This window comes from Falco naumanni, chromosome 10 (assembly GCF_017639655.2).
Source record: "Falco naumanni isolate bFalNau1 chromosome 10, bFalNau1.pat, whole genome shotgun sequence".
Taxonomy (NCBI): domain Eukaryota; kingdom Metazoa; phylum Chordata; class Aves; order Falconiformes; family Falconidae; genus Falco; species Falco naumanni.
The window spans coordinates 27,172,591-27,198,715 of record NC_054063.1 but is presented as its reverse complement, the minus strand read 5'-3'; the positions used below and the strand labels follow the sequence as shown (position 1 = coordinate 27,198,715).

Below are 26,125 nucleotides of genomic sequence, written 5' to 3'. Positions count from 1 at the left end.
GGAGCTCATTCCGTCTAGACACAAATGAGATTGACCAGATACACAAACGCGCCAAAACTTAAAAGGCTGGGAAAAGAGGATGATGCAAAACCATTAAAAAAAGGCACAGTGTCTCTTCCCATGTCGCCCCCACCACGTAGGAGTGTCCCTGCATAGCCCAAAGGCACGTCCAGTTCCAGATGCACCCAGAGGCACCCAGAGCATCCCTGCTAACCTCCAGCGCCCAAGCAGCAGGGTGAAGCCCCAGAACCCCAGCCAGCCATAGCTCCCCTGGGTGCTCTCCAGGCCACGCACAAAGCCAGACCCCAGGGGGGCACCAACCCAGAGCCTCTCTGCCTCACCTACACGTGGGCAGCAGAGCCCACAGACTGGAGAACAGCCACCCAGCTTTTTGCAGAATTAATTACAGAAAAGACAAAACAAAAAACAACCACAGTTTTTTAGGAAGATGAGTCAATTTAGCCTCAAAATGCAGCATGTGCTTTGGCCACGGTAAGAAAACACAAGAAAAAATATAAATTAAGCCAGTGATGGAAAACTTCCTTTTCTGTTGAAAGAGGTTATATTTCTGAAGAAAGCCAGGACCAAGGCAGCTGTAAAGGAAAGTTCCTTTCCTGGGACAAGAGGTCCCTTAAATGAACAAACAAGAAAAAACCACTCAACACATTTTGTATTTGGCTTCCTTGCTGAACTGCGCACGCTGCTTTGTGACAGGTGAGGTTTTGGCCATCAGGAATCGCTGCCCTATTTCCTTCCTAGGAAGGAGCACACACAAGATGTGTCATTTACAAATGACCTAAGCCAAGCTTCCTGAACACATGTACAGGCATATAATGAGCAGTGCCCGAAGCAGAAGAAAGGGTGAGAATTCTGTCAGGATCCAGGACAAAACACCGGCATCACATCCATCCCCATCCAGTCCTGAACACTGGTTATCCCGGCTCTGGGACTGCTGTAATTGGGTGTCACAGAACAGTTGCCAAGGTAAGGCACAGTACGATTACCAGAACGAAGGGGACACTGCTCTCCTGCAAGGATGCTGCTCCTGCCCTATCTCTCCTGGTCATCTGGACAGGCTGGACCCCCCAGAGACCACAGGGTGAGGCCAGGAGGTGCAGGCAGTGTTTGGCCATGCTTCATGCCTTGCTCTTCAAACTCTAAATTGCGTTACTTCAACACGGAATCTAGTCTAAACATTACAGCCATCACACTGGCGTTGTCAGCAGAGGAGTGATTTTCGTATCTCGCTTTGTGGGAGGAGGGAGAACAATTAAGCTGCAAATTAACATTCTGTAAATGCGTTTGGTGAAATGTGTCTGAACGATAAAACCTGATCAGCTCCCCCCACTTGGACATACCAATGGCCTGACTCTTCTTTGATCTCTTTCGTTAGCATGGGGAAGCAAACAGCTCAATCGCTGCAGCGGAGCAGATCTACCCATGTCCTGCAACACAGATGAGGGCTTGAGCATTTAAGTACCATATACAAGAAATGTATCTGCCCCTGTCTTCTTTGGTGGTGCTGCTGAAATGAGAACTTCTTCCCAATGCTGTACATATACATGAAGTGGCCAAACCCACCAGGAACCTCCGCTCTGCACCAGGGGAGCGCAGGGAGGAGCAGCACAGCCTTGCAGCACCTAGAAGCAAACACATCGCGTATGTTGAGGGTTTAATCCCAAGAATGCTCACGTTGCCCAATCTGGCCTTTGGAAAAATAAAACAAAAAATCAAACCAAACCAAGAAAAGTCCCCACACACTCAATTTGTGCTTTTCAAGTTTCAAGAGACTCATACCCACTCGAGGCATCAAAGCTGCTGCCAACTCTCCCTCTGTTTTAACTTGTCTTCGTGGGCTTCATTTGCAGAAGGGGGAAACAAACCCCAACGCACTGAAAAGCTGGATATACTTGGTAAGATTTTATCCAAGCAGCTCAGTCAAACTAATGAAGAAAGATCATTAAAATCCCAAACTTTCAGTTAATACGTTATTATACAAGTGCAATTCAGCTGCTATGCTAATAAAAAGCCTTTGGGGAATGAAAAACAAGCCAAACTGCAAAGCACATAATTTATAATTCTACTGGTATTCTTAAAAAAAAACAACACACACAACAAAACAAGAAAAAAATACTCAACACATTTTGTATTTGGCTTCCTAATCATTGTCACTTTTCAATTAGAAGAGACCTCATTCCATTTCTCTCTGTAATTTTCCCCAAGGGAAGTGTTATAAATGCACTAGGCTTTACAAGATGGGCATATTCAGCCTCCAAATGCAAAGTAAGGTCACACTAATTTAATTTTGCATAATTCTTATTCCAGAACACATTTCAAACTAACAGGTTCAGACATCACATTGAAGTGACACAACCTGCTTTTCTGTATTTTCTGTCTAGACGCTGCAGCTCTGGGAGTTGGTCAGCATGCGTGCAACTGTTTTGCAACTAAGCATTTTTCCCCCAGATTCTCCTAATCCCGAAACTGGATATTCGTGATCAAGTAAAATCACTTGTCATGTCGTATTCTTCACGTTCGTTACTCACTTGCCACTTTAAACCACATGCGGCCTTGAAAGAGGGTTTCACAGTAGATTATAGCGTTACATTAATGAATGATGGGAGGCTCCGCCACTTCCCGGAGCCTGCGGGCTGTGGCCGCTCTCCTGCTCAGAGGGTTTTTGGGGAAGGCAGCAGGCTGATGACCAGCCACCGAGACGGTGAGGGTCTGAAGTGTCTGAAACCTGTTCAAACAGCAGCCGGTGCTGCTGGCGGAGGTGCAGGGGCACCTCGGTGGCACCTCAGTGGCACAGCTCCTGGGGCACACAGCCCCGCTCCTCCCACCCAAGACCACACTCAGCGCTTGACAGCAGCAAGGTGCCACCTCGGAGCTTCCTCAAGTGCATACGAACAAAATACTTGGCACTCACGGGTTTAAAATTCATTAGCGTTTCTGCAAGGAGGGAGAGCTATTTGAGTCAACGGTGACACGGGGAGCACCGAGCCTCTGCGCACACGCAGGCGGTTCACAGCGGCCCCAGGGGAGGGGAGGCTATGATACACTTCAAATGTATTCCCTTACTTTTTACAGCTAAACTACAGTTCATAAAATGCTTACGATAAACTTTATTAATGCTCTTCCTCCCACATAAGAGTATCACTGCCGAAGATAAATGCTCCAAAGCACTGGCATGTATAAAGAGGGGAAAAAAAACCCAAACACCTGCATTCTGCTGCAATTACAGGTACTCCCGCTATCATTTAAAGTGGACAGAACAACTTTCAAACAGGATCTCAGCCAAGATGACCTTTGCTTTCAGCTGGGTATAAGACACATCTGCAGATCAAAACAGTTATCTATAAGCTTCAATTACATTTTCTATATATATTGGAACTGCATATCGTGTGAGAAGCAATGAGAAGGAGAAGTGAAATTACTCAGGAGATAATGGCTAAGCTGAACAAATGCACTAGCCACAATTCGTAAGAAAAAAAAGTTTAAAAAAATACGCCAGTCATCATAAATGCCGTGGTACACTGTACTAAAACCTAAGCCTGTTTTGCTGAGACAAAATTAAAGCAAGCGGAGAATCCCCTGCAGAAACTTTGCTTCTCCTATGTTCGCTTTCATTTCCTCTGGGTATTTTTACCATTAAAACCCCCTTAGTTGTGACTCAAAACATTGCTGGGACACTTCAAGCACGATGAGGCCAATCACAAGCTCACACAGAGTATCAAAAATATGCTTTTCGGGGTGTGGAAGAAAAACTGCTGTTGCTTTCACACTCTGGTGGACATCAGCCTGGTGTGAGGCAACCCAATGCCCTACTTCACACCAGACGAGGAGACAGCTCCCAAGCAAGCCTCGCTGCTGAGAGTTCCTGAGCCATCAGTTAACCTTTACCCAGGACAGATGGGATATGCACTTCAGCTTCTGGATTCTCCTGTGACAGTCCCTCAGCATCACAGCCCCATTATCACTCATTCCATTAGCATTCTTTGGGAAAATACATCTAGAACTGTGTTTCGAGGTTGCTCCACGTGCCTGACAGAAAGGAGAGCTGGTAAGAGGCAGGCAAATCCCTCACCAGGCTTCGGGAGGGTTGGGCACAGCCTGCTGCTATGGGGGAACTTCCAGTGTTGCTCCACCATCCGCAACAGCACAGGTCACAGAAAAGGCAAAATACTGGGTTTACAATGAAAGGTAACTCCAGTGGTTTCCCCCAGTCTAGAAACTAATGTGAAAAGCAGAAAAATCTAAAAGGAAGTGAGTAAGAGTCAGGGAGACTAAAAAGGGGCTGAGAACAATGCAGACCGTGCCATTTCAGAAGTTTCAGAGAACTGTGGAAATAGTATTTCCCCCTAAATCTCTGCTGTGCCACCACCACTCACACGGACCTTTGCTCCCAACAGCCCAGCTCCTGGCTGGGCAGGAGGGGTGCTGACCCAGCCCCGGGTTTTAGCCCACAGCAGCGCAGGGACTGTCTTGTTGAAGACCCTCCACAAACACCTGCAATCCAAACTAAGAGAGTCCTTGTCTATGCTGGGACATTACTCTGCAACCCAGCTGTATGGAAATTTCCAGATTGGCCATTTTCCACCATACATAGAGACTATTTTTAATTAAATGTCACTTACGTTCCCAGAGAAACATCCTGTAAGTGCTTAACACAAGAGCCAAGGAACCCCGCTGCGCATTGTGCCTTCATCTCTGGTCTTCACTTTCCCCAAGACACTTACAACGTTTACACCAAGACCGAATGGGATCGTTTTGTACAGAGATTCCTCCTGCTGCCTAACAAGCCTCAATAAAACACGCAGAAACAGAGTGAGACTTTTCTAACTTTCCTCTTCAAGTACAAAGAGATGTAATGAGGTCTCACACAAATCTGGGCAAACCTGGTCTTGTGCATCCTCCAGAAGACCCAGGCTAAGGATGACTTTTAATGGCAGGTACCTTGAGCTCCCTGGCCCCATCCTGCCCCTGCAGCACCCCGACCACCCCAGCGAGGTCTTAGAGCCAAGCTTTGGCCACAGCAGTAGAGCCATTATAGCCTCAGGCAGCAGAGCCACAGCCTGTGGATGAAGTCAATGCACAGATATAGGGGGCTGGCGTGAGGAACGATGTAAAGGTCCCTAGGAAGCCAAAGAAGGTAAGCAGCTGGAGCACAGCTTGTCACAGGAGATGCACCATAGCAAGGCAGAGGACTGCTCACCCTGACCCCAGGCACCTAGCTCAGCTGCCAAGCAGTGAGCCCAGGCTCCCGGCCCTCCACCTCAGAGGGACAAAGTCTTTCCCTGGGTCACTCAGCCCAGGAACGAGACCCTGCTCTGACTCTGCCTTGGCTGAGGAACCCAGTTCCTTCCGGGACTGCAGAAGGAGCATGGCCCTTGGTGCAGGCATGGAGCCAAAGAGCTCATCAGGGTACAACTACTGGGTACAAACCTATTGTCATGAATGGGGAACCCACAGCACAGGGGATGTGACCCCTCTGCCAGCGAGCAGCCCTTGGGTGAACACCTGCCTCCTGTGGGGTGACAGCAGGAGACCTATTGACACTGTGCAAAGAGCTAGGTGATGCTCAAGAGAAAGTGAGAAAAGCATCTTCCTTTCTGCCCCCAAAGCCTTGCTCCAACTGCGAGGCAGCACTTTCTGCCCCTCAGCGCGCACGGCCACCTCATGGAGCGCCTGCGGTTATTTAGGGAGCCTGGTTCACGCAGGTGACTCAACACTGTGATTCAACAGATTCCGGTCGAGAGCCTGCAAATGACGTGGCGTGGGGCACCTTGGTGGGGACAATCCCACAGCAGTGCCTGGTGAGCAGCACCAGCCTTCAGCACAGCCCCCAGGGACTGGAGACAGTCGGGCCATGTCTGCTTCTGAAGCTTATGAGGTCTGTAAATGAACTGCTGCCTACCGTTAGCTAAATATGGTGGCACTGTAATGTCACGCCGCATGTCCCAGCTTCTTCCATAATCCTTGGAGATTTAGGATAAGTTCACTGACTGCAACGCCCGGTCCTCCATGCATCCCCTTCACTCACCAGAAAGGAAGGTCTCTATACACACACACACACACACGAGTCTTTCCAGACACAGCAAAATTAACCAGATGAATTAATGAAAAGCGTTCACAAATCTGCAGCGAGCCCTTTCATCCCCAATTTTCCATTAACACCTCTGATATCCACAGAGCTGCCCTGGCTGCATGACTCAGAGCAAGACACAGCAAAGCTGCACACAGCCCCAACCACAGTTCCCTCTCCTCCCAATTTTCTCATCTTTTCATCCACCCCCAGCCTTGGGTATCTTCTGTTTGAACAGGTTCCTTGTAGCCCTTGATGGCAGCGCTCTAGTTACATAAAAAAGCATGTAAAAGACAAATAAGGGTGCCGCTACTTTTCGACTGAGCACGTGCAGATGAGTTTATTCAAGAGTAATCAGGAAGGTGGTGGGGAGAAGTGTCCAAATCAGACTGGCACTGGCAATAACTTGAAGCTTTGTGATGAAAAGCATCCATGTATCCTTCCTCCCTGCCTGTGATTCCCCAAATTCTGCACTTAGAAGCTTTGTGGGACGCCAAGCAGGGATGCCGAAGGATTTCAGCCAAGAACAGTTTCAGGCTAGTAACCTTAAAGGCTTCTCAACAAGTCTGCGCAGCTCCTCGAAGAGCAAATAGAAAACTAGTCTTGGAATAGGGGTGGACCAAGGTCCCCTTCTTCCAGCATCAGTAAATATCTGTCAGCACCCAAAACCTGGGCTGTTTCATTAGCATTCTATAGCGAGCATCCTTCTCGGCCACTGGTCCAGAGGTCCCTGCCTGCTCCCCTACCCACCCAGGGGCTTTGACAGGCAGGAGGATACGACCCAGCATTTTCTCCAACAGACCTGGGCTGCCGTCTTAGCACGAAACTCATTGCCAATGGGTAGGCAGAGACACTGCCTTAAACTAGAAGTGATGGGTCTGACTTTCAGCAGTTCTCAGCACCCACATCTCCGGCCGAAGGCAGCAGCAAGGGCAGGGGCTTGGGCACCAGCAGTGCTGCAGAGGAGGCGGAGGAGGAGAGACACCCTTATCCATTCTGTCAGCTACTTGACAGCCCGGCCTGCTCCCCTCCCCAGTCTTTGCTGACATTTCAGAGCACCACAGCTTCAGCAGTGCCCAGAGGCACCACTGAGAACAAGGAGACGCACAAGGACAGTCCTTGCCATGCACAGCTGAGAGCCTACCGCTACCTTGCATGCCCCAATAATTAGGGCACAACACAAGTCCTAATCACTTTTGGAAAATGAAAGCTGAGGACACCCTGTACCGCCTCACTTTACACATACCGACACACCGTCTTTTGCAAGCAGAGAACCAGAAAGGCCAGAGCTGACATTACTGAACCGGTCTGCAGCAGGCTTGGACCAAAGCAAGGTCCACAGAGCTGGGCTGATGCCTACCCAGTCCTTGTGCTCCGTTTAGAGCCCTGCCTGCCCCAGGAGCATGCATTTTTGCCTGCTGGCTTCGAGCATACTTTCAGAGAGTAGAGGATAGAAGTTACAGCAAAATTTGGGCACACTCTGGAGCAACATGTGGCTCCCTGGAAGGACCCGAGGGTTAAAGTCAGCAGAATCAAGTCCAGCCAAATCGTGGTCATTATGCCAGATGCTCATCAAAGCCTCTGTAAAAGGATGTGGGTTAAGCAACGTAGCCAAAGAGTGGACCTCATTTTTTCTACTCAAGGCTAAAGAATGTGAATTTGAGAAGAGCCATCTGAATCTACTCACCCTTCTCAGCTATGATTTTATAGCAGGGAATAAACTCAACTCCTCAGTGAGCAGCTGCAGGGGCTCGGACTCTGCAGCATCCCACAGCAGAGGCAGCAGGGTCAGCGCTTGGGACATGTCTGACAACAGTTCCTCGTCCTCTCCTGTCCATACATACGGCATGGAGGAAAATACCTTGGTACAGCAGCAACACAGCCCAGTGCAAGCAGCTCTGCCCTGGCACATCCTTCCCACCCTGCCTGGAAAAGGGACATGCCCATTATGCTAAACATTACATTTGCACTGCTCTAATTTAAGCAAGAACCAAAACAGCTCCAGGCAACAGCTGGAATCCAAAGGCTGCCAGAGAGGGTGCAGCACCGAACACTGCTCCTGGTTTACAGAGACCATTTCATCCACCAGATGCTGAGCTCCACTCGTTAAAGAGACCAATGTTCTCTCTCTCAGAGGCCGTGGTCAGGGAAGAAGAGATAAAAGAGCAAAGAACTTCAGATGGCAAATTACTCACCCTCCGCCGCTTGTCTGTTAGGTCATCTTAGAAACAATCAGACCAGGCGAAGTCATTACTGCAATATTCCTGCATTAGCATCTGCTACATTTATCTTCTAAATAATACCTCCATAAAACCACAAGCCCATCAGATTGTCAACAACTGTATTTGTTTACAAGGCAGCACGGAAAGTACTGGAGATAGACACAGAATATGATCTTGATACTGATATTGCCACTGCTAGCACTCAGCAGCAGCATCTTGAAGCTGGAGCTGCAGCAGCAACACGAAGGCATCAAAGAGAGCAGGATCAGGCCTGTGACCACAGGCAGCTGGGAAGAGCTCATTGGATATGGTCCTGCTTCATGCATCATCAGTAAACGCTGAACTGCATTTCCAGGTTCAACATGGCCTGTTCTGATGCAGCAAGCAGAAGTAACGCTGTGCAAGCTAGCGATGGCAGGCTGCGAAGGGGGCAGGAGGGCAGAGAGCAAGTGGGACTCAGAAAAGGAGCCAGTTTGAGGAAAAAAATTGCTGGAAAATGGGTGATGGGGCCCCAAGAAGTCACGTTCATAGCGTCAATCCGTGGGCCATAACTGTGCATTTCATATAGTTAGTTTTCTCCATTTGCCACCCCGGGTAATCAAGCATCACATCCTCTGAGTCACTGGCAAAGGATGGCCTCATCCCGCACCCCCACCCCCTTTTTTTGTGTGTTTTAAAGGAAATGCCCCCATATCGTGCTTGCAGCAACGGAAGTATCAGACTGGTCAGCCCTCAGAAAATACTTCAGTCCTTCCAACACAGTAACTGCCCTGATCACACCATCGCGCCTGTTTTTAAAAGGTGACCTTCCCGAGCTAGCACGGCCATGGTGGCAGCTGCGGGGACCGGGACCGGCATTCAAAAGCCAGAAGGGCAGGATCAGCACAGCAGCGCTCAACTTTTACATGGAAATTGCAAACGTGAGAGCTGGAGTCAGCAGCTCTCTCAGCTGGGACACCTCCCGGCTCTGAGCAGAGACCTACCAACTGGAGACTGGTTCAGAGAAACTCCTGAAGACATTAACCAGCTCCCTCAGAGCAATGAGAGCTAACGAGGTTCTTTGGGACACTCAGACTCTATAAAATCTTGCACGAGCCAACCCCTCCGCTCCCTCTTTGTGCCTATTTCTCTCACCCTCCCCTTTTCCAGGATTTTGCGACCATGTATTTTATACACAGTCAGCCTGATCCCAGCCTGCTGAGATGACTGGAAGGAGTACATTGCTTTTGAAGTTACTCCCAAGGGTAAGAACAGCTAAACTGGATTAAAAGAATAAAGTAATTCTGATTTTGCACTTAAAAGATAGGCAAATTTGCTTGCTGACTAGAAAATGCCAAGCAAGGCTCATGGCCCACCAAGCTGAGAACAACCAGAGTATCTCCTGCTCCCCAAGAGGCAGCACCACGGTGTCTGGCCAAGACAACGTTTGGGGCTGGGGTGAGGGCAGCACGTCACCTGCCACCTGGAACACAAGCATCCAGAGAGGGACACAGGAGCAAGAGTTTACCATTTGCAATCGTAAATAGCATGAGCAAGAAAAAAAATTTAGAAAAAAGCGAGTGAAAAAACACCGTACACACTATCCAGATCAAACCCTGCCAGCCGACCCGGAAAGACCAAAGAGGTTTTGTTTGTCAGGGGTATTTCTACAGCTAGTAAAAATAAGCACATTAATAAGTAAGTATTTTCGTATACCCTGGAAACACTCCTGATCAATATGTGGCTTGCTACTGTAGAGGTTGTTTTTTTTCCTTCCACCCAGCAGAAACTCATGACAAAGGAAAGCACATCTCATTTATGAACTTAGCTATAAATACTTTTGCTAACTGCCATTTAGGAATTTCATTTCCTGCTTGAGCAAGTCCTGTTGAAAGAGGCAATTACCAAATTTGTTTCTAGTTATAGAAATAGATGTTTGTCGCTGCCCACATCTGTTTCGACAGACAAATTGCCAGTTGCGGACGCTCCAAGGAGAGCAAGTGCTCCATCCAGGGAGGGCTTTGCCACCTCTCCAGAAAGCTAACAGCAATTACAGGGATTGGGTTTCCGAATCCAGCGCTGTCTGAGCCCTGTCTCCCACTGCAACGGAGCTGCCTCGCACCGACAGGGCACCTGCAGCTTCACAGTCAGCCACAGCCACCCGCACCGCGTCACCTGGTGCACACCACCGACCTGCCCACCCTGCTGTACCTGCTCCCCCCTCCTGCTGCTGCGGAGGCACTAAGGAATATGTGTTTCATTAGTCACCAGGCCCATCAGAACAAGGCAACTTCAATTCTGCAGGTCACAAGGATCCCATACGCTGCATTTGTTGTGCACACAGAGAGGAAGGCAGCAGCAAAGCATCCTCCTCGCTTGCAAAGCAGTGAGATGGCACAAGTTCTCCCGCCCTGCGTGGGACACCCCACTGTGAAACAGTCAGCGGTGCTGGCACAGTGGCACGGGGATGGAGGTCTATGGCTGTCATCGGCACAGGCCACAGTCTCTCCCAGCTGAACACAGTATATACCGAGTTCTACCAGGTCTCCCTGCCCAGTGTCCTCCCTTTCCACTTCCCTCCACCCTGGCTGTCTAGAAAGTTTCCATTTCCACATATTCATGGGAAAACCATCCATCAGCCAATTCCCAGCGTGGTGAGCCACAGCCCCGCCAGAGCCAGCTGCGGCTCAGGTGCCCCAGTGCCAGCACCCAAACCCTGGCATAGCGCCCAGCAAGTCCTGCGGGACCCGCGCTCCAGCAGCAGCACCCGGAGAGGGACACAGGGACAAGCAGCAGTGCCCATGCCACCTTGCCCCAAGCACGACACCCACGGACTCACACCCAGTGCCGGGATGTGGCAGCAGCACAGCGAAGCCACTAAACGTCACAAGCCGTGACTGGGGAACCTCTGCTCCTCTGGCATTTTTCCTGTGTGAATCAATACGTGGCTCCCCACACACCACCTCGCTTACCAACTCTCCTTGCAATCTGGGAGGGATGCGGGGGGACCCAGCCGTGCCCCCAGCCCCAGGCCACGGCGCTGCAGCTCCCCCGCGGTCTCCGGGCCACGTGCTCCAGGCAGCAGCACCAGGGGCTGCCCGGACACAACACCCACTTGCAGACGGGTGTCGAAACACAGGTTAAGCAAGTTGGCCAAAGCCACACAGGTCACCGACGGGGCTGTAACTGCCACCGGATTTCCTCAGCCCTGCCCAGGGCCCATCAGCAGGACACCTCTCCCTCCTCCGCCTATTCTTAAGTGCCGTTATCATCCGTATGATTTCGCAGCTTTTGCTTACAAAAGGAGCGACCTTTCACAAGACAGATTACACCCATGGAACGAGGACAGTCTTAAGTTACGGAGATAATTATGCATTGCAGAAACAAATATGCAAAACGCATGCAAATGCAGACACACACACCGTGTTTGGTCACTGCAATATTCCAGTTCAGTTCTTGCCCCGGTCCGAGCACCACCAGATGGGAGTGAGTGCATGTGCGTGCTCACACAGAGACGTGAAAAAAAATATTTATATTTATACACGCGCACACAGCAGAGCGAATGGGGGAGGTGAGTAAAAACGCCCCAAATCTGACAAAAGCAGAAGCAATAAATGTACTTGCACCTCAGCTGCAGCAACAGCCTGAGGAAGGTCTGACTCCCACAGCAGGTCGCCGGGAAGGCACCGTGTTGCGGTAGTTTTGCGGCGGTTTTGCGGTAGTGCGCGTCCATGCCCGCACCAGGCCAGCGGCCCCGCGCCCCGCCCGGCTGCCCTGGCTCAGCACTGTCGGGTTCGGAGCGCAGCACGGCGCCGAGTTCCCACCCCCACCCCCCCAATCCCCGTCCCCTGGCCCATCTGCGGCCCCTCCCGCCCGCCCCATCGTGCCCCGCACCCCGTCCCGTCCCCACGCAGCCCCGCGACGGCAGATTGATGGCGCGGGGCGGAGGCGCAGAGCCGCCCCCCGGGTCAGCGCCCACAATGGGGCCGGGGGCGGCCCGGGGAAGGGGCGGCCGGGGGCAGAGCCCCCCAGCTGGGCCAGCCCCGCGGAGGCGGCTCCTGGCCCGGGCCGGGGCTGCGCGGCGGCGGGAGGAGCGCGGCAGCTGCCCCCGCACCGGGCCGCAGGGCGGCTCCGGGGGGACGGGGATTGGGGGGGGGGGGGGGGGGCGGGGGGGGCACGGAGGGGCGGATTATCCACGGACACCGCCTGTCCCCTTTTCACTGCATTTAACAATAAAGCAGTAGCTATAGCAACGGGGTTAATTAATGCATCTCATTTGCATAACTAAAACTCCGAACCCATTCAAACCTTGCTGATATTTTCATTCTTAAACCCGGCCCGCAAGTCTGCGCTCCCCCGGGCCGGGGACCCCCGGGCACGCAGCCCCCCGCCCGCCTCCTGCCCCACATACCTCCAGCCCCCCGACAGCATCAGCGCTTGCCAACATGCAGGGGGAAGAGAACAGAAACACGGGGGCTGAAGCGCCCTTCAAAAAATAAAACGGGGGAAAAAAAGTGATTTTCGGAGATGGAGGAAGCAAAGCGCATTCCGAGACAGGGGGGTAAGGAGATAGGCAATGTGGAGGTTTCAGACTATCGTATAACCAGAGGGGGAAATGTCTTCTCACCACAAACATGCATCTGCATGATGTCTAGACAGTCATAAAAAGGGCAATTAAAGTACTGCAGGCTGCAGTAAGCTAATGTCTCCTCTCCCAGTCTAAACAGTTGAAACGTACTGTACTAACTTCGGAAAAAAATATATATAGGATAGAGAAAGTCAAGTTTGTAAGGAAAAATGTTTTGAAATTCAGTTCTAAATAAGCCAGTAAATTAATTCAACCTTGTCACATCTTTGCCTTATAACATATCAAATATTCCGCCTGCGTCCTGTCTAGACTGCGATAACAAAGGGCATTTAAAGCCCTGCAAGATGCGCTGACAGAGTAGCCATTTAAAGATGCAGTATTGCTTTCTCCATCTAAAACGATTTGTCAGATGGAGTTAAAATGAAAATGATAAGTAATCACTCTGGTTCACAACCATTTCAAAAGACAAAAACCACAAAAACCTCACAGCTCATAGATATAAATCCCACTAAAATCATTCCAATGTATCATTCCAGTGGGATTTGTTTGGCCTCTTTTTTTTTTTAAATGGCATTTGCTTATTTTTTTTTATTTTGTTAATCTGAGATGTCACTAGCTTTTTGCAGCACATGCATTTCTAAACAGCAGTGTATTAAGTTCGAAAAAGCCAGCTCCAGGTATTAATTGATTTATCGATATAAAGTGATGACTTGTGGAGAGACACTATTATAACTCCAAGGGTTAATAATGAAAATGATTTTTTTCATTTTTACTTAAAAGCAAAAGCATAAACTATCTCACATGAGAGAACTAGCTGGCCTCCATCACTGACACAGTTCAGCCTGGTCAGTCACTGTACTCGGGAGAGCAAGACAGAAAGTTAAAGCAAACTGCGCGTGTGCACAGCATGGGTTTTTTACTGAGAAAGGAGTTTTCTGGAAAAAGCAAAACCAGGTGTAATCCTGTCTAACACAAGAAAAATTCTCCTCCCTTCCTGAGCTTTATCCTTGGAGAACATAAATCTCCAAAAAACCCAAATACACAAAACAGCTGATCTGGCTTCACAGGAGAGCGAACGCTGCCCACGACAGAGCAAGCGCCCGCAGGCCTACAGCCACCCTACAAACAGCCACGTTCAACAAAGTGCAAGACAGGCTCTTAAAGATTGTTTTGTTGTGACATGGCAGCATCAGATGCCCAGGTGAGGGAGGGGGACCAGGGTGTGCCCAGCCCCGGATCCACCCGCACCATCCAGTCCCTCCCAGGGGCAGGGGGCACAGTGTGGAGTCAGCCCTGGAAGTTCAAAACCAGGTTGACTGCAGCTCCTCTCCACTCCTCACCCTACAGCATCCCACCACCACCTCGTTTGCACCTCCCTCTGTCTCCCCACCCTTGTTTCTTAATTATTATTTTAATAAGACTGTTTCCAACTTCACTGTTCATTCCGCAATAGCCCAAGGGCTACAACTGTTCATTAGACAGAATTTCTGCTTTAATTGCACTGACACAGATGTGTAGGTTATCTGGAAGAAATTACTAAAATGAGCAGTAAAGAATGGGGCTGGATGCTTTTCCTCCCTTATGGAGAGTGTAATTTAACATTATTCCATCCCACGCCCCATACAAGCAGCATCATTCGGAGCACTGTGGGTTTGCAGAATTAACCCTACATTGCTCCCGTGGCCACGGTGCGTACAGGTGTGCTTTGCTCCCCACGCCACGCTAGGGTTTCCACAGGGCAAAAAGCGCAGGTTTGCCTCTGGGGGCTGCAGAGCTGGCACCAAGGGTGTCCCACACCCCCCCGACCCACTGGGCTCCGCAGCGCAGCCCCTCCACAGATGCAGGCAGCAGAGTTCTGCAGCAGCCCCACTGTCCTAGGAGAGGTTAGCCCAGCTAACCTGGCTCTCCACCACCACCAGTGCGATGGTCCACGTCCCCCCTGCATCCTCCAGGCAGTGCAAGTCGGTGATGTTCACCCGGGAGTGGAAGTATCCAAGACCAAATAAAGCTCTAGGGAAGAAGTTCAAGCCTTGACCTGACCATAACTCATGGGTTTTGCCATAAGGATAGAACAAGGTCCCAGGAACGCTCAGCTGTGGGCACCCTGCGTGCCTGTGTTGTCACGGCTTTTGGCGACTCCAGAATCACAGCAGCTCGGTGAGATATGGAGCACCAAACGCTGGTGCTGCCCACAGTGCCACCACTGCCCAACAGCCCCTGCCCATCCCAGCACCACAGGTGCCAGGACTGGGGTGTAAAACGGGCTCCCTTGGTCCCTCCTTACCCTCTGCAAAAAGATAAATCACCAGGCATAGAAAAACGTCACTGCTTCTGCTCAACAGCATCCAGGCTTTGAACCCGCCACGGTTCTGCGGCTGTCAAATCAGCCATGGCGTTTACATGAACTTCCTCTGCAATTCACGTTGGCCAGAGCCAGACACATAATGGCCTTGGAGTCACGGAGAAGGAGCCGCCAGTGTCACCTCTACTTAAAAGCTCTATTTGAGCTTCATACACTCATTCTTTACACAGACTACGTATGCACACACAAAATGCAGAAGCAAACCAGATCCAGAAGCATTTCACTTTACCAAGAGCGCTGCCTAATAACGATTTCAGGTTTTGGCTCACTGTTGTTACTTAACAGATTTTAATTCAATAATAAACGTATGACCCTGCCAATTTTTTGTTAAGCCTTCTTGCCTGGAAGAAAAAAAAAAAAAAAGAAAAGTAAAAAAGAAAAAAAAAAGAAGAAACCATGCATGAAACTTGCTACCAGCTTATTTACTGCACCATTCCCCCCCCACCCCCCCCAGCAAGGGGTCACAGCACGCAGGCACCCTGCAGACCTGGCGAGGGTGAGGCGGCGGGAGCCCCCAGCCAGCCGGGGTGGGCTGCAGCAGGGGAACAAGCAGATGCACATCAAGGGTTCAAGTCCCATCTCTGAATATGTCTAAAAGCCATTAAAAATGTCTCCTTCAGCAAAACTTATCTTTGATTTAAGGGGGAGGGGGAGGATTTCACAAATGTTTCATGTCAAAAAAGTCTGCATTAAGGGAAAAAACGTTTCCTTTGTTGCTAGGGGACTTATTTGCTTTGTATCTGCTGAAAACCTTTAAAATTCCACCGTTGCATTTTAACAAAACCCCAAGACTGAAGCATCTAACGTACTAAAAAAAAAATCAAGAGACAGAGCACATCAGTTCCATCCTTCATTTTTAAGTACTTTGCTCAGGCCTGACTTCGTTTTGTATCTTGGTCCTCGATGCTTTTTGGCAGTTTGCTCTAGACTTACTGGCAAGGGCTAAAAGGTTTCTATTTAGCTGGTGTCAGCTGAGCATCTGTGCCTGCAAGAACTGGAGTGGCAGTGATCCTGACTGCATTTCAAAAGCACATTTCTTTTTGGGAGCTGCCACAATAATTTTAAATCTGGGGAGTCGGGTGACTCCTTCCAGGAGGCTCTGCTGCAGTCCCAAGGGGAGTGCCCAATTCCAGAAAGGATTCCTGACCAGTGGAGGGAAAAGGAGCTGGGAACGCTCCCTAACCTGTGACCCTGATAACAAAAGGCAGGGAGAGCGTCTAGACCTTCAGTCTGACGGCGAGTGAAGGCGAGTATTGTGCTGCCGGCACAGAGGGGCTGCCTCAGACAAGGCAGGCACACAGGCGCTGCGGGACGGGAGCAGCGATGCAAACCCAGCTGCAGCCATCGCCCCCCAAACGCACCAGGCTGCTGAGGGAGGGAGGCCACGGGCAGCCCACCCTCCCTGGCCAGCGCTGGGGTTAGCCACGGCTCTTGGGGCAGCTCCCAGTGCAGATGAAGGAGCTCATTGGATTTCCAGCATGACTGGCCCTGGCTTTCCCTTTGCTTCCATGTATCCTCACACTCCCAAATGCAGCCATCCTGCAATTCCAGCTCCATGAAGCTTGCTAACAGGAGACAGCAAAAAAAATATGCTTCCTTCCATGGAGCCTTTATTTTCTGCTTTCTCTGTCTGTCTTGCTTAAAAGGGGGCAAACCAAGACGTTCCCTCTCCGCTAAGCCTATAGATCAGCTCAACAGTCAGAAAAGTTGAAGCCAAAACCCAGCTCTGCCACGTATTCCTTGAGTGACCCTGGACGAGCCCCTTGGTTTCTCAGCCTTGTAGGTCCCCACAGATGAAAATGCAAATACCCCAAATAAATGCTAGAGCTAATGGCAGGTTACTGCCAGGGAACTGCACGAAGAGAAAACAAAAGACCTATTAAAAGCTCTCCTTCCTTTCTGCCAGAACGAAAACACTATTACCCAGTACTTAAAAAGATGCATTAAAGGAGAGAGATCAGCCGGGGGTTTAAGGACACCGCTGGCAGAGCAGCGAGGGGAAGCGCTCCCGGCCAGCCACCCGCCATGCACCCCGTGCACCCTCAGGACAAGGTTTCCCCGGGGGTGCTCCCATGCCCCAGCCATGCCCTTGGCCATGCCCTTGGCCATGCCCTGCCTGTGCCGCTGCGGACAGCGGGAGCAGCACCAGCAGGCAGCGGGGCTGGTCCCACACCGAAACACACCAACCCGTAGGTCAGAACTTCTGGCAAAACAAAAATAATCAGTTTCAAAGGAAAGACAACTACCTCTTAGAAACCAGGTTTTCTGCTAGATGTGCTCCAGCCCAGCTGTACAGACAGCAAAATCAGAGTGACCCACATGTACAAAGCTGGTGGCACTGCTGTGGTACCACCCCAGCCATCAGCATCACTCCACAGGGACCCAAAACCCTGGGCACAACCAGCAGCCACCTCAGCCAGCTGCAGGGGATCCTCCTTCCTTGTGCCACCCCCCAGGCTGGACCTGTGGAGTTACAGCCTGAAGCCAAGCAAAACCAGCCCTGGCAGCTGAGATAGTTTATATCACCATTAAAAGCCCACTCTCTTCTGATGAGAGGAGAAGTATTAGCAGCTGGTGGCAAAACCACAGCACTAAGAACAAGCCAGGAGTTACGTTATCTTGGTAGCCACTTGATACCAATCCTTCACCAACACACCCTGCCTCATCCATACCTTTCTATCTGTAAAGCAGGTGAGGGACAGGGAGCTGCATCTCCCCTGCCTCCATCACTTCTTACCCCATTTCCAAACATCACCCCTCCTGCAGCAACTCCTTCCCCAGAGCACCCCGGCACCAATGCTGCCTGCAGAGCTGGGAGCTGCAGCAGGACGCTGCGTGGTGGCACCAGGGCGAGATGCCATGCACCTGCAGTCTCAGCGAGGTTGAGCCCGAACTTCCTCGCAGCTTGGCACCCGCCATGGCAGCAGCTCATCTTCTGACAACTGCATGTGATTTATTTTTGGTACGCAGGCACTGGGAGACTGAGAGATCCTACATTGGGATTTTATCAGCAGAATGCAGCTATGGAAACAAACCCATTTAGACTAATATAACAAAATGCCCACAACATAAAAATAAAAGAACGATGCACATGGGCATTTTCCCAGGGGAGCACTGCAGTGAACACAGAGCCTGACCCAGCTTCTGGGAAATGGGGGAGGTCTTTGTGTCCACCCCAACAGAATTCCCTCAGACCTCTACAAAATCAGCAGACCACGCATTTTCATCTAGTTATGTATTTTGCCTTATGAATTTTGTTTTGTGAAAACCCTCTACCCTGCCCTTAAATTTTAAAGAGTTCAAGGACTCCTCCTACATCAGATGAGTGGCTCCTTGCTGAGGGCATCTCCCCTTCACCCTCCATACTCATTCCCAGCCACCCCCTGCAAAAAGCAGGGCAGCCACCACAAAACCTGGCAGAAATCGCAGCCTGCCTTTTTGCTCCCCGTGGGGACAGCAGTGCCTAACCATGCCCTGGTGCACAGCTCTGGGCAGAGGCTGTGGCTCAGCCAAACCGATCCCCTCTCAGCAGGCAAGAGAGATCCACAAGTCATTTATAGATATTCAAGAGTCTGGCATCCACACCAGAGACATCTAGGAGTTACCTAGAAGATGCTGGAACAGTTTAAAAACCCAAGGAAAAAAAAAAACAAAACCACAATGAAAGCTAAACCTGCCTTGCTGTGGTCTCGGATGGTGCTCCCTGCCCAGGGTTTGTGTTTTGATCCCTGTGTGCAGGACTTCAGCCCAGGCAGCATAGGGATGGGCAGGGACATCTCTCCCCAAGGGTCCTGGCTTCGCAGGCAGCACCCAGGCATTCCGTGAGGAAGCGGGTGGTGGAGGTGGCGATGTCTGGCAATACTGGCCCAGGCTGAGGCTGCACGCAAGGATCCAGACAACAAAGGCGAGGCAAAAAGCCATCTGATAGAGGCAGCCCCCTCTGGCAGACCGTGGCTTTCAGAAGCCAGGGGAGACTTTCTGGGCAAGCACTGATGTCTGCAAAGACAGCCCCTCGCTGGGAGCACCAGTAAGCTAGCAGCAAGGTCGCTACAGGTTGCTACACCATACTCCAAATAGTATCCATCTAGTAAGATTTAAAAACCTCAAAGAGTAAGGGAGTTCAGCAAAGGAGCAAGCAACTGGAGACTACAGGGAACAACTCTACAACAAAACCCCAATATATTTAATTTTATGTTATTTATATTCTAAGAAAACTGCATGTTCTCACATGCATCTTTGCCTCCCTCCCTGAGGCACAAACATACACACAAAATGAGGCAGGGAAGACCAGGGAAAGCAGGAAGAGCAGCACAACAAGAGCACATCCCCACTCACACGCTTTCCTAAATCACAGGACAAGAAAATGGGTGCAAGTTTTACAACAGTCAAGCAACAGCAAACACCTTTTGCTAGAGTGAAAACACCCCGAGCTACGCTGCTCAGAGCAGCATGACACTGGTGCTCTCTCCATCCGCCCAGCTTATCTGCTGAAATCTGTTGTTTAAGGCATTAATATAAAATAAATACAAAAAAATCACTGACTGCTGCAGGACAGTTTCCCTACAGACTGGTGTGAGTGTCCCAGCACCCGGGCTGCATCTGCCCTGCATCCACAGGCTGCTCTCAGCCTGGGGCTCCTGCTGTTCCGCTGCCTGATGTCTGCACCACAGAACGCTGCTGGTGGGACTGGTGGTGTCTCATGGCTGTTTTGCATAAGCAAGGACTATGGTACTGTGCAACCAAATTCTGCCATCAGGCTTCAAATAAAACAACCGAAATAATTCTTTTTTTGTCTTGTTTTAGATTATGACTTTCACTAATAGATGCTTGATAAAAGCCTAATGAATGATTTGTAGGCATTACAAGCACATTAAAGATCTGAGCATGGTTATAAGCCAAGGTCATAAACTCTATTGACTTCCCAGGCTCTGTAACAATTGATTAGCCATTTATTAAAATCGTTTATTCACCACTTGTTAACACTTTATTTAGTCTGTTCTCCCCCAGCAGGCTTGGGACACCACATTTGAGCAAAGGCGCCTTACTTTTGAGGTACTCTCATAAACTCAATTCTAAACTGAGAGACCCATAAATATTACAACAGTGTCTTTTTAAACCAGCAAAGGCTCTTTTGCAAACAGGTTCAGCTCAAATCCAGCAGCCTGGTTCCACGGGGCTCCCGACATCTGGTTTTGTCTGTTCTGAACACGGCAGCCCCACACTCGACAGAAGTCCAACATGCCATGTCTTAAAAAGATTCAGGTTGTCAAATTACTTTCACAAAATACAGTGAAAGTTTTTTTTCCTTGATGTAATGCTGCTCATTAGCTTCCCAGAGTAACAGCAAAAGGAAGAGTGCTCATGCTTAAAAAGACATCGGCTTTTGAAGCCGTTTCTACATTGAACTGCAGAAGAAAAAATATTCCATCCAGGACTACCACAGTGCAGCCAGCTATTGATAGACAGAAAATATCAGGTTTGCACAATCAGCCTCTGAAGACACTGCTGCATCCCCGTCCACACCCCGAACAGCAGGTACCTGCTGCTCTCAGGGCAAGGCAAGGTACCACCTGTTCCGTCAGGCGAGTAACCAGGGTGTTTATAGTACAGCAGCTGCAATCATGCAATCAGCCTTCATAATTAGATCTTGGCAACTCTTGAAATACTTCACTTACCCAGTTTACCTGGAAAGGTGCGACCTAAACATTCAGTGCCTGGAGACATTTGAAAGAAAACAGAAAGCATCCGTCAGTGATGGCAGCCACCTCCAACCGGCTGCAACACACACCCCAGCTCCCCTCCTGGGGTCCCATTCTTTGAAGAGCTCCCCCACAGCCAACCGTGGTTGACACCTGCACCCAAGCCCACCACCTCCACAGTAGCCAGGAGTACCAAAAGCACTACAAGCTGGGTGTCATGACCCCCAGTAACAACCCATGCTTCTCCCACACCAGAAGCTGCAGCACGAGGTCCCATTCCTCTCCGGCCACGCCACTGCACGGGCTCCCTCGGGTCCGCTCTCCTCCAGCACTCGCGGCCAACTCGCCTGATGACATGCTGAAGCCTTACAAAGGTTTGCAAAGTTTTGGGGATCGCTCAGCCCACCCCAGAAGCCTTCCTGCCACGTCCAATGCTGCTAGACCACCCATCCGTGGCCCCGGGCAGTGCTGCACGTTTCAAAGGCTATTTGCCATGGGCTGCCCCCCTGCAAACACATGCAGCTGAGCCCCAAGGGCTACTGAGCTGCAGCGAAAGCTGTGGGAGTCCTGACACCCCACCCCAGCGGGGAGCAGGGGCTGCAGGGTGCTGAAGAGGAAGGACCCACAGCAACACCTCACACAAAACCCCAGATGCAATGCCCAGTAGCCGGATTTTCAAAGCAGCAAAGAGTTTGGATTAAAAGACAGCTCGTGACCTCCCTCTCGCCTGTCAGCGAGCTGTGCGCGACTCTCTGCAGAACTGACGGGCTGATGGGACAGGGACCCCCAACCACCCCGGCCCAAGCTGGGCACCTGACGCGCCGCCCGGCACTGTCAGAGGGGTGAGCACACTGCAGCCCTGCCGGGGATTCTGCAGGGACAACCCACGTACTGGATGTTTTTATGAAGCCCTTAAGAGCTGTCTGTCACTGATAATGGTTAATTGGTACTAATTAGTACCTGCCACAGTCTGATGCCAAAGGCCTCCTACTGGCCTGTAAAAGTGGCCTTTAACTGGAGACCAAGGGAGGCTCCCAGCTGCACGCACGGCCAGCCCAGGCTGCCTCACCTCGGGCGCCCACGCACGCCGCGGGTGAGCAGGCTGGGGGGCTCCTCACTCCCCGACAAAGCTTTAAGAAGTTATTTCCCATGCACCCAAGAGAACAGCGATAAGCAACTTTTTCACCCCAGGAAAAGACGAAGGGGTCAGCGAGTCGCTGTAAATTACTGCAGCAGCTAAATAACCCAGGATCCGCCGGCGCGGCATCAGCTCTCTGATTTTTAGTCGGGCTGGTTTAGAGGAAAAGTTCAGATGTATCACAAATCAATGCCGTGCGTGTGGGAGGCACTCACAGTGACCATGACGTGCGGCGCCACCTGCAACCCAGAGCATCCCGCGCATCCCTGCCGCAGGTGGCACCAGCACCAATCCCACGGGAAAGGAATGGCAGCCAAACACCAAGGGCCCAGCCAAACACCAACAAGCAGCAACGCATGGTGACCCCCCCTCTCCTCCTCCTCTTCCTCCTCTTGGTCAGATCCTGCACAGAGCCCAGAGAGGGGTGGAAAAAAGGAATGAAAGGCCTAAAAGAAGAGTGGAGGTGGAGAGAGGGGTGGGAGGCCAAGGGAAAAGGAGAGGCTGAGAAAAAGCGGGGGCTGAAAGGGGGTGGGAGGTTCACAATGGGTAGGGGGGCAAAAAGGGGTGGGAGGCAAGAAAGAGCTGGGAGGCCATGGGAAAAGTAGAGGCTGCCGAATACTGGTGGCAGAAAAGGGGTAAGGGGCCAAAATGGAGTGGGGGGGCAAAGGAAAAATAGAGGCTGGGGAAAAGTGGAGGCTGAAAACAGGTGGGGGGCAAAATGGTGTGCAAGGCCCTAAAGGAGTGAGAGGCTGAAGTAGGAGCTAAGGAAAAGTGGAGGTCGAAAAGGGGTGGGAACCCCAAAAGGGGTGAGAGGCCAAGGGAAAGGTAGAGGCTGAGAAAAAGTGGAGGCCAAAAAAGGGTGGGAGGCCAAGGGAAAATCGGAGGGTGAGGAAAATGGAGGTGAAAACCAGGTAGGAGAGCAGAACGGCATGGGAGGCCAAAAAGGGAAAACTAGAGGCTGAGAAAAAGTCGAGGCTGAAAATGGGTGCAGGGCCAAAGGAAAAGTAGAAGCTGCAACAACAGCAAGAGGCCAAAAAGGCCTGGGAGGCCCAAAAGGTATGGGAGTCCGAAGGGAAGTCAGGTGTTGAGAAAAAGAGCCCCTGTGCCTGCAGCTGGCCAGATCAGGATCAGCTGTTCTCCGGTTAAATTTCCAAAAGGGTGGAAAGGAGCCGCCGTGCCGCACCGGCAGCCCCGCAGCACGGCCATGCCCCGGCACGCTGGGCACATGGCAGCTCCCCCGGCTCTGCCAACAGCCCGGGATGTGTGGGAGAAGCCAGCCTGAACCCTCTCAAGTCCTGCAGGATTTTAGGACGCTGCTTCTCGCCTCTCTCTGAGCTTGCCTGGCTCTCAACTGTTCATGTTTGGCCTTTTTGGTTCAGCCATGCATTTTGCCATCTTTTTAAATGTAAATGAGAATTTGCACTTAAAAGTCAGTGCTTTAACTTGACCAGAGCCACACTCAGCTCTCCCTCCTTCCTCCACAGATGTATACATTTTTATTTTTTTTATGCAATCGGCAGCCAGGAAGAGATGCAGGAGTGGCTGAGCAGTCGGCACACACTCCCTGTGGATCAGCGCCCCGAGCACTCCTGCAGCCACAGCCCTGCCAGAAGACTCCACGCGAAGGGCGGCTCACGCTGTCTGCCTACCAGCAGCAGCAAGGAACCAGTAATTATACTGGCTGGACCAACACCTGCTAGTGGTTTTGTCTTACACTGTTTGTGCAACGCAACAGGCTGCCAACAAAACAAAGATGTACTTAGTCTAAACAGGTGAAAACATGAAACAGGGAATGGAGCTGCCACGCTGTCCCACGATGCCTGTGTGCAACACATGCTGGAAAATTATTTTTGGCTTAGTGTGAAAGAAAGCTCCAAAAGCAGGTAGAAGCATTGCATGCACTGAAACAACAAGTCTTAGCCGTGGGAGGAGGGAAGAGGACTGCCTGTAACCAGAGGCCAGTTCCTGGGCCCAGCCTCACACAGTGGTGCAGGGCACCTGGATGCTCTTTGCTGGGCTGCAACACCAGCACCAGAAAGCCCAGCTTGCTGGCAGCACAGACAGAAGAGTCCCGCTGAGCTGGGCATCCCACGCGGAACAGCACGCAGGACGTGGCAGCCCTTGCCTGCCCAGGGCTGCCTGCAGGTCGGAGCTGCTCCCGAAAATGCAGCGAGTCACTAGAGCAGAAGCGCCCATTCCCGCACGGGCAGGGGACTGGACCCCGCACGGTGTTTCTCACCCACAGCTCAGCAGCGAGGTGGGGGCAAACACCCCAAAGGACCAAGGGCAAGGACCCTAAAGGAGCACTCGGGCCAGCCTCAGCTTTTGCTGCCTTTCTTCAAGGCAGGAAAGACATGATCAGTTCCTGACACCCAAGATACGCTCCCCCGTCAGCAGATGGGATTTATTGTAGATGATTCGTCCTGGAATAAAACCATCAGCCCCACCTCTCACAGCCTATTTACTGAAAGCCACTAAACATTAAACAGAGGCAAAAAGTGTATCCCAGCAACATCTGGAATGTATCCCTTCCTCCTTCTGCAAAAAAAAATAAATCACGCCCTATTCTTTTTGAGAAAGAAAAGTGATTATATAGAATTATAATGCTGGAAGGAGATAGAGAAGAGCAGAGATTTTCTTTGAAATGCTGTTTGGACAATTAAAAAGGGACAGTTTCAAAGAAGCAGCAAATCCTATCTCAGCTTTTTCTACCCTGTCTCACAGTGCCAGGCTTTTCTCCCATGTGTTGGCTAAGACACTCTCAGGAAAGCAATGGAGTTTCTTCACCCTTGCAAGACCTTTAGCTAGAAAGAACAGCTCTAATGCTAACTGGTTGAAGATACATCAAACAAAAAAATCATTCTTCCAATTCCTGCCAACAACATTCAGACAAGCCTTGTTTTCTATGGAGAAAAGCTACTTGGGGACCAGCTTTCCAAAAGGGGATGGGTCAGTCTTTACCCAAGAGAGCTGACGCTCTGTCTCTCTAGACAGAAGAATGGAAAGGCTTTAAATATAGAAACAGGAAAGACTATCTGGATTAATATGAGGATGCAAGGTCAAAATGTGGTATCCTCCACTTCCTCAGGCTCCCGGTCCCAGAACAGCCGGCTGACAGCCCCACAGCATCACCTGGCCCCAGCCGTGACTGGGGGAGCCTCGGGTTCGGAGGGAAACCCTCTCCAGCCTTGCCCAAGGCAGGGAGCAAAGCAGTTGCCCTCACACCAAGCCTACAGAATGCTACTAAATTACCCAACGACTTTAACTGCATAGATCAGGCTGGAAAACAAAGCTGCAGCTCTTGGCATGTGCACAGTTAGGAGGGTACAGCTGCAAGAGTTTTGCATTTTTCAGCTGCAGGTAGTTACAACCACAGCCAGAGACACCCCTTCGCCTGCCTAGCCCCGACAGCGGGTGGCTGAGTGCTGTAGGGAGACTCAAGGGCAAACACAGGCCAGAGGAAACCACAGCTCTAGACAACTTTCAAACAAAGCAGAGCCTCAGCGTATGACAGGTATGTCCAATTTTGCAAAGGAGCGCAGGACTGTTCCTAGAACAAGTCCCATTACTCAGGCTTCTCAACCCCCATCTCCTCGTCTGCTCAAGGACTGGATGCGGGATGTCGTCATGACATTAAACTCAGAAGCCGTAAAATCACTGTGCAAAAACCCAATTATACCTATTTTCGTAACAGCCAATTTAAGCCTGTATTTAGGTCCCCTCACATATCCTTACATTACATAAAGCATTTCTTCCACTTGAAATGTAGCTTTCCAATGGCCATTTTGCTTAATTTAATAGATGCTTAATGTGGGTCTCCAAATCTCTAGAAGCGTAACCAAGGAAGACGCATGGCTGCAAGATAACAGCGTGATCCCTTCCTGAGCAAACAGAACAGGAGAGGATGAAAAGCATCTCCTAACCCATGAACCTGCTGTGACTGGAGTGCACTTGTGGTCTGAAGAGCAGCAAAACCCCATGGTCAAGTCAAAAGAGAAATTCCTGAACATCTGCATGCAGCTGTTAACCCACTCGAGACCAGCCAGCACTGT

At 50.7% G+C, this 26,125-nt stretch overlaps 1 protein-coding gene across 4 annotated transcripts in view; it reads right to left on the bottom strand.

Annotated features, from left to right (window-relative positions):
• PMEPA1 (prostate transmembrane protein, androgen induced 1) overlaps positions 1-26,125 on the bottom strand; it is a 52,384-nt gene that overhangs the window by 14,687 nt on the left and 11,572 nt on the right. For 2 of the 4 annotated variants that reach the window (XM_040609220.1, XM_040609221.1), the window contains exon 2: positions 20,912-20,950. The exons of 1 other annotated variant lie outside the window; for it this stretch is intronic. In XM_040609220.1, the coding sequence (XP_040465154.1) occupies positions 20,912-20,950 (39 nt within the window). Of the gene's footprint in view, positions 1-11,258; positions 11,349-20,911; positions 20,951-26,125 lie in introns of those variants that run through there. One more of the 4 variants, XM_040609223.1, reaches the window with a different exon arrangement.